This window comes from Microtus oregoni, unplaced genomic scaffold (genome assembly GCF_018167655.1).
Source record: "Microtus oregoni isolate MIOR12 unplaced genomic scaffold, Mior012 000016F_ref0000370, whole genome shotgun sequence".
NCBI lineage: Eukaryota > Metazoa > Chordata > Mammalia > Rodentia > Cricetidae > Microtus > Microtus oregoni.
The window spans coordinates 14,634,339-14,646,014 of record NW_024543075.1 but is presented as its reverse complement, the minus strand read 5'-3'; the positions used below and the strand labels follow the sequence as shown (position 1 = coordinate 14,646,014).

Sequence of the window (11,676 nt, the reverse complement as noted above, 5' to 3'; positions counted from 1 at the left end):
AGAAGTCATCCCATACTTTGATTGACATAGTCAAATGGTCTACAGTTGGTTATTGACAAATCTTATAATTCACATAGTCAACATTTTCTACAAATTTCTACAGTGTAATGTATTCGAGAATGTATATGTGCGTGTGTGGGAGTGGCTATGCATTATGAGGCAGTCTCATTATCCCAGGACGGCCTCAGATTTGCTATGTAGTTGTAGGTGACCTTGACTAGTCTTCCTGCCCTCACTGAGTGCTGGGATTACAGGCATAGATGGTGCTGGGCCTATATAGTTTTAAGAAATAAATGACAAGAACCACTGCAGGTAAAAACAGCTTTATTTTGTTCATTTTGGTCTTTTTTAGAAGAGCAAAACTATCAAATGCAATCAAAGTTACTTTGTCTTATAGCCACTGGTTTCCTTTGGAAAGGAACACACATTTGAATAACTTGTAATTCAAACATATCAAGTTCCCACTTCATTTCCTTCTTTTAAGTCAGCCGCAGTAGAATCATTCTGGGTAAGTGTTCATATTCTCTCACCTTTATTCATACTGAAATAATACAATATTTATAAACCAAACTATTTGCTGTTCAGAAAGCTGGAAAGGTTCTTTTACATAATAATTTTGATATGATAAGAAACCACGCAAAACCGGCATTTGCAAATGGATAAAAATAGGATAAACTCCTTGAAAGAAAACATAAACAATAATTTCTCTTATCTAAATAATTTCAATTGAGTGAATATATTTATCTGATAATATATCCTCTATCTTAGAATATAAAAAGTGCTCAGATTATTTATAATAAAAATAACAAAATTCTAAGAACTGAAAATAATTTAAACAAAGATAATACACCGAGAACCAAAATGACATCTGTGCTGTCATGGAGGGAGGTGTAAAACTACCTGAACTCAGAAGGGACTAAAGCAAGGAGCTGGAACATGCATAGCTCCTGCCTGGAGAAAAGAAAACCAGTCTCTGGAAGCTCCATGTGTCTTTATTTAGATGAAAGCCACTGACAAAAAATCAGGTATCTCAGACAGACTTTGCAAAATGCAAAGTTGGGATACTTGCCTTGACTGCCCTACACTAGCTGCGGTGCACATTCAACTCAGGAGCTCAAAAGACAAGCACACATCTTTATAAAATGCGTGTACGGAGGCCTGGGGCTAGGTGTCAGAACTACAGTCCACTTCCTTTCAGACAGGGTCTCTCGGTGCTGGAGGTTACTCAGTAGGTTAGGCTGCTGGCCAGTGCTCCAGGGACGCTCCTCTGACTCCCTAGTGCTGGGATTTCAAGCGCACACTCACTACCAGACCCAGCATTTTACATGAGTTCTTGAGAACTGAACTCAGGTCCTTAAGATTTGCCAGGCAAATAACTATGCCAAGACAACAGACATAGCCGGACCATCCTGGACACACACCCAATGGGAACACCTGATCTTTGCAAAGTTTGCATGGCCTTTTCAGGTCGTTTATTAATGACACACTGAAAAACTGGCAGAATTTAATGTTGAACAGAGTAACAGAGCTTTGGTTTGTGGGGAAGACATGTTTCCTGGCGATGGAATGCGTTTGTCACCTTTGACCCCACCTAAATTTCCCAGCATAAGCTAACATCTTGTATGAGTCTAAGTCAATGGTTCTCAGCCTTCCTAATTCTGCTGCCCTTTAATATGGTTCTTCATATTGTGGTGACCCAACCACAAAATTATTTTGTTGTTACTTCACAACTGGAATTTTACTACTGTTATGAATCGTAATGTAAATATCTGATATACAACCCCTGTAGGGGTTGCGACCCACAGGTTGAGAACCATCTTTTCTGTTAGCATTTTTTCCAGGACAAAAACAGTAATGTGAGGAAATTCTTTAGACTCATTTCTTCACTTTCCTCCCCAGAATATTTACTGGAGACATTTAGCATACCTTGTTCCAGAAGCAAACTCCAAAAGGACAAGTCCCAATTAAGGGGCTAGATCATAGTGTATTTTAAAATCTTTATATTAACCACAAGATTCTCATAAATACAATTCCACAAAATATTTTTTAAAAGCTCTAAGAATGTACTTGGTGAGTGGCTACAGAAGCCAAGATATGCAGGACAGTGACCAGGTACCCAGGCTGGTGCTGGGCTATGGAGCAGGCTGTCAGTTTCTGAACAGCAGCATCCTCTCGGCGCACTTCTGCCCCACAAGGTTGGCATACTCCAGAACACCCTCCTCCTCACTCGGGTCTTCTTGGTAGTTCTTATAAACAGCATAAGGCATGGTGGATCGCCTGTGCAGTACCCGTAGTCGGTTAAGGTCCTTACTGCGGCCTTCATCCACTGCAAAGAGACAAATACGGATCAAAGACTGCCGTATCAAAGATGTGCGCGGCCAAAGTACATCATCTGAAACGTGATGGCCTCGCAGGTCCTCACTGTGTGGTATGTTCATGAGCATGCTCCTAAGAATACACAGGAAGTTTCTTAGTGAAAGGCAAGAAGCATTCCCTAGTTTGCTAGCCAAAACAAAGTAGAGTCAAAGAATCACACTCAACTGAAAACCACTGGCTATACTGTACCTTCTGATTTGCTGAGGTACAGTGGCATCTATAAATGTTCCAGAATCTTTCCAGAGTCTGTATTAAATCTTAGTGCCTCTCCAGCTAACATGCTGCCTGAGGCTCTGGCTCTGCATGCGGACTTATTGTCAACAGAGCAGCATAAGGAGGTCTGGCTTTGCATACTCCTGTTCTTTATGGAGGGCAGCAGGGCAGATTCTCACAGCTTCAAAAGAAGATAGAGTACAAGGTGCTGTTGCTTCCTTTGGGCTTTCCTGGTTCCCATATACAAGAACTCATGGCTTATATCAAGAACACCTGTGCTCCTGCCTTCCCTGAAGCTGGGCGTGGTCTCGCGACTCAGTTCTGATCAGCATGAGTAGCGCTTTATGGGACTGCAAGAGCCCTTCCGAGAGAACAAGTTATCTCTGCCTTCCTTCAGGCAATAGCCTGTACACAGACCAACATAAGGGCAAGAGTCTAACTTCTACCTTGGAGCTGGAAGGTAGAGGCATGCCTTTGGTTTAGTGAAAAGACAAGACTCAAGGTGGTCAGCCTCTGACTTCATGGAATAAGCTATCATGCTGGGGATAAAATACCTGGGATGAGCTGGGGTGGAGGGGTATGCCCGTGGTCCTGGCACTTGGGAAATAGAGGCAGGAAGATCATAAGCTCAAGGTCATCCTGGCTGTAGAGAGGTCTAAGCCAGACTGGGCTACACAGCAAGACTTCAACATGCATGCGCACACGTACACGAGCACACACACGCACACACACCAACCAAAGAAAACGTACACAAGGGCTTCAAGACAGTAAATTCTGGAATATTTGTATACTTGTAAAGAGTGCTGGGAAAGGAACCCAAGCCAAAGTGTGAAACTCACATGCTTTCTACACACCAAATACAGACCCAGAACTTCTTAGACAAAGTACGCATGGCTGTAATCTACCACCTAAGGCCAGGAATGGCGTTTATAACTAAGACACAAACATCGAAAGTTTCTTCTTTCTCAGAAGTTGATGCTCTAAAGCAGAATCAAACTCAGGAGATTTCAGGAGAGAAAAGAACAGAATTCCTCCTATTCCTCAGATGCCAGACACAGGGAACACCAATGTACTGCATACAATTTATCTGCCCAAACGCATGTGAAGGAGAGGGAGCCCATCCGTCTCAGACTCCAGGCCTGCCTGTTCCATCGGTTGGGCTGCATGGCCTCTAGCTTATGATCATCTTGTCATATCCTCAAGGATGGGACATGTACATCCCACACAGTTAAGATTAAAAGTAATTTAAACATAAACAAAATTCTGTAAGATACTTAAAACACTAAAAATTATGATTTAGTTAGCAGGGAGGAAAAATGTAGCTCAAATTCTTACAAGACCCATTTAGAATCGTCTTATAGATATAAACATGACATCCATGCTCACAGACAAATCTACAGTGCTAAACGGGCCCAAAGACCTTCCCTTGATGGGCCTTGAAGAGACCCAGGAACAAGCTATTTTGATATGAAGACGGTTGCCATGGCACCCAAAGAAAGCTGCCAGCCTACTAAGATACAAGAACTTCTACTTCTCCTTTCCCAAAGCTGCATCACAGCTTAACTTTATAAAATAAAAACACAAGGAGTCTTGCGAGTTCTTAGGGATGAGCATTTGGTCACTAATGACTCAAATGCGCTGCCAGCTCCATGACATTTTAATCAAGGAAAACTCTGCGGGGGCTGCTTGCTCACTCTCCCCACAACTGCTCCCTCACGGGAGCTGAGCTGTTTAACAGGTGCTTCCAAAGCAAGAGAAGCTACAGGCCACAGCTGTACCTCTGGGGGGGGGGGGAGGTAAATTATTTGTTGTTCTCAGAGACCTAAGGCTTTTCTAAGCCTTTCTTTCCTTTTTTGTTTTGTATTTAGGGACAGGGTTTCTCTGTGTAGCCCTGGCTGTCCTGGAATTCTCTCTGTAGACCAGGCTGGTCTCGAACTCACAGAGATCCACTTGCTTCTGCTTCTTGAGTGTTGGAATCAAAGGGACATGCTGCCCCCACAACCTGGCTTTCTTTTTTTCCCTAGGCTTTTCTAAAAATGATTCAAGAGTAAATCAGCATATCTTTATAATATATTGTTACAGAAATATTACATAAAAATGAAAACAAGTTTTATAGTTTTTAAAGGATACAGACGTATACACAGCAGATAAATTGATATAAGAGCTGAAATGCTGAGCAAATGTCCAACAGGGGATGTGATATTCGTGTTAATGGTCACCCTGACAGAATCTAGGACCAACTGGGAGAAGGGTATGTGGGATACCTGTGGGGGATTATCTTGACCTTATTAACTGAGGTGAGTGGTATCATTCCCTGGCTGAGAGAGCTCCTCAACTGTGTCCGTGGAGACAGGGAGCTGAGCACAGCACGCAGTCATCATGCTCTCAAGTTCCTACTCCATGTATTCCAACCCTAAGCGTCCTACCAAAGGGTGTAAAAACTAGGAGCTTTAAGTTCGATGTGACAGGATACTTATATATCATCTGAAGATATCTTATTTATCAACCACTTGACCTATACAAAATACTGACTGTAGTGTGGGTGTGTGACACACACCACTTTATCAGGTCACCAGCTATCAGTGAGTGACAATACAGGTCTCCTGATATGAATTCACCATTTCTAATATTCTTACCTTGACTGATTACAGAGAAACCTATGATGAACACCAAGTAAGGAATAGTCTACAAAGTAGCTGGACCGTATCCTTAATAAAATGTCACGGTCATCTTTATCACCACTACGACCACCCTCATCACAGCTCGGGGACACTGAGGTAGAGGGGGCAGAAAGAAGATGAAGAGCCGGGGGATGAGATGAAGTGCTGTGTAATACTCTCTTCTGTATACAAAATGCTATTGCGCTGACGGACTCACAGCAGCCACAGCTGCCCACACAAGAGCTGCACAAGATCAAGCCAGACAAAAGAACGAGACACGATATTCCACACAGTTGACTCAAAAGGTAGGCCTTTCCTCTTTCTCTGCAACCTCTTCCTCCTCCAGGCAGCTACTGAGACTCACAGCTTGCTGCCCTTCCATTTTTCTTTTAAACTCTAATAAAGCTGCCCTTGAGCTTCCTTTTGAGTCTATTCTTAAACTCTTTTACTAACAAAATGAAGAACCCAAGAGAGGACCTTGATTTCCCCAGCATATGTAACTGTGGTGAATTCTCCATTTCTGGCAATCACCTCATATTCGGTGCACATAACTAGGAGTGGTGACTCTGTTACGTCTGGAGATGAGGCTGGGACTCACAATCTGCCTCAACAGAGCGACTTCTATTCACAAAGGGATAAACGAAGTGCTCTGCAGAGAACAAGTTTTGCTATGTTCCTGGTGAAATACCTTTCTGCTCAGAGAAGAAATGTTCTCTCAAAAACGTCTCGAGCTGTGTAGGTTTGATGGCTGGTCATTAATATTTATAATGCCCTTCCACACTGTTCTTGTGTGTAGCAGTTCGGGGGTACGGTCTGTGTACTTCAGAGTTATATGTGCTCTTGGCAATTACTTTTGTTTATGCCAACATCCACTTGCCATGTCTCAACTGGCATCTCCCCAAATGACCCACTGCTCTTGGCTTTCATTTTTACTTTACACTTTGCACTTTTTAATACCTGCTTCAAAGCAAAAGATTTTCACTATGAGAAGGTACAACAGGCCGTGTAAGCTTCTTAAACACACAGCGAAGCAGCAGCCATGTCAGCAGGGTTGGCCAACATGAGCGGTAAAAGCAGCTGTATGCTCACAAAGCTCAGCTCCTACAGGGCTCACAAGTCTTCCAAAGTCAAGACTTCCTAAATTCAAGTCTTTCAGAACTCTTCCCTTAGCAAAACCTTGTAAGTCTCAAACAGCAAGAGGACTCTGCAAAAGCAGAGGGCCCTTCTAGACAGCAAAGATGCTTCTGTTAAACTTCTGAAAGCAGAAAAGCAGATTCTTTAGCGGACTTTGGAGAGTAAAAAAAAGTAGTGGCACAGCACAGCTATAAAGCAAATGCTTTTCCTGTGTGCCCCTTCCTCCTCCAAAAGACTTCTCCAAAAGCACTATTTGTTTTCAGACATACTTTGAAAGCATGTAGTTATATCAAAGAAATGCCTATAGTTTGCAGTTTAAAGCCAGAACTATGCCCAAAAGCAAACTCTAGTAGCACTGACCCATTCAAAAAGTACCAATGCACTACAGGGCTCCTTCTTTAAATTGCTTTCCTGGGTGCAGCTGGAATGCTTTAAGAAAACATTTAAGAAATGAAGTGTGCTGCACAAGAACCTTTGTTTTTAATCAAAAGATTCACAACAATGGGTTAACAAAGTATTTCAAGGAAATGCTAAAACTTCAGTTCAGAGTGAAACTTTTAAAACACACACTTTAAATGGCAAAATAGTGGGTTCCAATAATAAACAGGTCTATAGTTAGTGCACACATAACAGCCACCTAATATCCCCTAGCTTCCAAGGTACACAGGTCAAGAGCAAATAATTAAGCATTCAGTAACCTGAAAAAAGATTGGTTTAATTCAGGTTTGGGGAATTAGGTGACATTAATTTAAAATGCAAATCAGAGCTCCCATGTAAGCAACAATTTACTGTGGAACTTAAGGGCTGCCGAGGAGACCGATGCCGCGGCGGCCCGAAGAGACGGCTGCCGCGGCGGCCCGAGGAGACCGCTGCCGAGGCAGCCTGAGGAGCTGGCACACACATCACAGTTGTGTGGCCAGCACCCCACAACTTACACTTTGGAAGTCACAGAATATGCTTTTTTTTTTTTTACTAAGAAAAAAAGCTGGAACTGCAAATTCACAGCTCTCTACACCAAAGCTCAGACTACTGAATGTGTGAAGTGAACCAAAAGTGAACAAATCCCCCATAAAATTCACTTAAAGTTTCCCTAACACATTCAAATAATGGTCACTAAGTAATTTTTTTTATTAAACAGTAAAATGAAATAAAACAAACACTAACATATCAGAATTGTGCAAAACAAACAGAAAGAAACAAGTCCAATAGAAGGCACAAGAAGGGGTTGGAGAGACGGCTCAGAAGTTAAGAGCACTGGCTGTTTTTCCAGAGGACCTGAATTCAATTCCCAGCAACCCAGACGGTGGCTCACAACCACCTCTAGTGGGATCTGCTGCCCTCTTCTGGCATAAAGTTGTATATGCAGATAGAGCACATATATACATATATATATGTGTGTGTGTGTGTATATGTATACAAAAAAAAAGAGGGCACAAGAAACAGACCCACTTGTTCACACACCTAAAAAGCTCATAAAAACATTATCTGGAAGCCATACTAGATACACAAATGTTTCTTAGATGCAGAGCTTGAGGATAGTTCAGCTGGCAAAATGCTTGCCAGGCAAATATCAGGATATGAGTTCAGACCCCCAGTACTCACATAAAAGGCAAAGTATAGAGAGCGTGCCTGTCTGCAGTTGCAGTGCTAGGGGATCGCTGACAGGGCAGTCTAACTGAACTGGTGAACTCCAGGTTCAGAGAGAGCTCTTGTCTCAAAAACTAAGATGGACAGTGACTGAGAAAAAGACTTGATGTCACCCTTTGACATACACATTTGATGTAATTCAGAATCACCCATCTTGCGTTTGTATAATATGTCCAAGTTTGAAAGCAGCTTGATCCTCAACAAATTTTTAACTATCCAAAGGTTACAAAAACACAGTAGGACCTGAACATCATGTAGTTTGAGTTTCTCATTTCACTGATAATCAAACAGCCTGGTAGTCAGTGAACTGTGGAAAGTGTCAAATCTAGTGAAGTCTAAAGACCCTTTGTCTTTGGGTTTCTAGCTGAAGCACTAAATTAGCATGACTCCATGAGCTAGCAGTTACCTGTTCTTGCAGAACAACGGTTAGGTATTAGGAATAAGCAATGCGAATGCAAATAAAATGAGTTTGGATGTTATTAATGGAAAATGCAATGAGAGGAACCTGAAATTCAAACAATTTGAATATTGCTAAAATTTGAATAATTTTATGAGTTTGGTACAATGCAGGATTCTACCAGGTTCAAAGCTCTTTAAAGTTAGATGAGAATAAACAATCTTAAGTGCTAAAGAAACGTAAACACTGGTCAAGACATAACCTCATGGGCTTAACAAATGCAGGCTTCTCTGGGCTCGTCCACTAATTAAACAGGGAAGCACTTGGCCATAAACAATCAATCACCCACCTCCTCCGGGATATGGGGACCAATGGAAAGCCACTGTAAATGGCTTTAACCTGGTAAAAGCATTATGAAATGATGACGAGAATAAACACAGGATGGTGTCAACGAACGGAAGACTACTGTATACTAATACAATTAGATAGAACTGGACCATCAGAGCAGTAAGAGGTCCTACTCTCAAGACTTCAGTTGTCATGTTAACAACATTGAGTCTTCAAGACTCAGAACATGGTTTAGTTCTCTGAGCAGTGATTGGTAGTTCTCAATGTAGTGGTCTTGAGTGTCTTTTGATACATGTAATTCTAAATAATGAATACTCTTTTGTTATTCTAAGAGGATTCTTTTGCAATTCATTTTTTGTTTGCTGCTAATATATAAAGTACAATTGACTTCTGTATAATAACTTTATAAGCTACAATCTTATTTAATTCAGTTATTAGTTCCAGTAGTTATACAGAGGACTCCTGAAGATTTTTTATGTAAACAATGATTTATTACTTCAACAGGAAATGCTTAATTAACTAATTGATTTATACTGTGATTTCAAACTAAGTAAATATTTAGTTCATTGTGTCCACAAATCTAATTAAGTTCCTAAGAATACTTTGTCAGACAATTGAATTAAGTGGGAAATTGAATACATTTATAAAAATTTTAAAAGTTAAAAATTGAATTAGTGCCTTGTAAATACAATCAAATGTTATTCAAAAGTCCCTTTTTCTTTAAATAATTGCTAAAATTTTAAAGGCTTATACATTGAAAATATGATTTGTAATCTGCATTCAGATTTGACAAACAGGACAAATCTTTCTTTAATAGACTTACATTAATGAACTGAGTACTAATTTTTAAACTAGAAGAAACCTTTGAATCCACTTTCCTATAAATTAAAGTCATTCTTTAAAATATGAGTTAAGGCTTAATACCTGTGCACACACCAACTTGAAAATGCAGACTCTGACTCAGTCTTTCTACAGTCGTGATTTGTAGTGGACTGTGAAATCAATTCATCGGCCAACAGCAGCAAAGACACAGTGTGCGATACCTAGTGACGCTGTTTCAGGTTGAAATCTTCCTGCACACTTACACGCAAGTGCTGGGGTAGACGAGGAGGGACAGGCCCAGAGAGGGCAAGACTTTCAAGGAGGCAGCCTTAACTTCCAAACGGTACTATTTCAGAAGAAATGAACCAGAGAGGAAGTTGAATGTGCCAAGTGAGGAATAAATACAGTAAGCTGTGCCTTCCTGGCCTAAAACTAACAAGGTAAAAGTTTGTGGTAAGCTATCTACTATCTCAAACACTCATTCTGAACTCCAAACTACAGAGAATTCATGTAGGAGGGTCTTCTATCTGTTGCTTTCATTGGTTAATTAATAAAGAAAACTGCTTGGCCTGATAGGTCAGAACATAGGTAGGCAGAGTAGACTGAACAGAATGCTGGGAGAAAGAAAACAGAGTCAGGCAGATGCCATGCTTTTCCTACCCAAGATGGACGGACGGTGGTTAGACTCATGCTGGTAAGCCACAGTCAAGTGGCGATATACTTTAATAGAAATGGATTAATCAAGATGTGAGAGTTAGCCAGTAAGAGGCTAGAGCTAATGGGTCAGGCAGTGTTTAAATGAATATAGTTTCCGTGTAATTATTCTGGGGCTAAGCCAGCCGTGCGGGAGCCGGGTGGGACAAAAAGCAGGCCTGCTTGCCTCAACACTACAGAGAATAGTCATTTACTTACTGGCTGCAACACTTAAGCAACAGTTATGGTCTATGTCAAGTTATTTCTTCCTTAGTTGGTCTGAGGAAGTGAAGTGCAGTTTCCAAACCAAGGCCCATGCCATTCTAGGCGGCTACTCACAACATTATTTCACCTAAGAATGTTCATATAGCCCCAGGTACATGGGTATATAAAATAGGTACACAAGCAAGACATTGTTAATAATAAATCATAAAGAAACTTATTTTAGAACCATTCTTTGTTAAATATATAATTTTATCATTTATTAAAGGCAAAAGAAGTTTCTATGCTAATCAGATGTGCTTGCTTATTTTCACATAAAGAATTCAATCTTGGCTAAACATCTGATGAAACATCTTCAATGTTTTCCATAGCTGATGGATACTTTGATTTTATAATTATCAATGCTTAGCAAAAAAGCTTCATATACATATACATATATATATCAAAATGCATAAGCAAGTTTAGGGTCACTTCAAAAAGTGCTGAAAATTATGTCTCATTTATAAACTAAAATTCATTTAGTTTTTTTTTTGTTTATTAAACTCAAATCAGCAACTCAGTGTCCAGTGCAAACTGACGCAGCTTATTCCTTGGTGTCAGAAGGGGACCATGTGACTTTTTTCAACCATGTGACCAGATACTGAAGAAAAACAATTGAAGAAAGTAAAGGTTATTTTCTTTATGTGCTGCATCCATCAGAGTTCTGGGGACAGACCTGGGGGGGGGGTGAGAAATGAAGAAAAGCCAGGCAGATGGGCACATTAACAGAAAAGCTGGACTCAGACGGCCTGGGCTCTCTGGTAGAGAAACCACAGCATCCCAGACGCTCAGAATATTTAGTATATGGAGTTGAACAGAAAGATAGGGTTATCACACATAGCTGAACAAGGAAGTGGAGTTATGACATACAGATAAACAAGAAAGGTTTATAGTATACATGCCTCAGACTTTACTTACTTTACTCAGGGCTTCCTCTGTTCTCCTTAAATTTATGAAGTCAGAGTACATCAAGGTGTCTGAGAAGTACTGAAACATGAAAAACTATGGAGGACAGGAGGGAAGATTAGCCTCAGATAAGAACAAACTACCTTTCTGCGAGGAGAGGAAGAAAGTGCAGTGATGGTGAGGTGCTGTGGAGGCCTGGACTACCTCTCCTTGATGCAA

General features: G+C 40.8%; 1 protein-coding gene across 4 annotated transcripts in view; it reads right to left on the bottom strand.

Annotated features, from left to right (window-relative positions):
• Window positions 1-307: 307 nt before the first annotated feature.
• The window catches only part of Ate1 (arginyltransferase 1), a 115,570-nt gene continuing 104,201 nt past the window's right edge, over window positions 308-11,676 (bottom strand). For all 4 annotated transcript variants that reach the window (XM_041666461.1, XM_041666460.1, XM_041666458.1 and 1 more), the window contains exon 12: window positions 308-2,326. In XM_041666461.1, coding sequence (XP_041522395.1) covers window positions 2,148-2,326 — 179 coding nt within the window. In that variant the 3' untranslated portion in view covers window positions 308-2,147. The remainder of the gene's footprint in view (window positions 2,327-11,676) is intronic.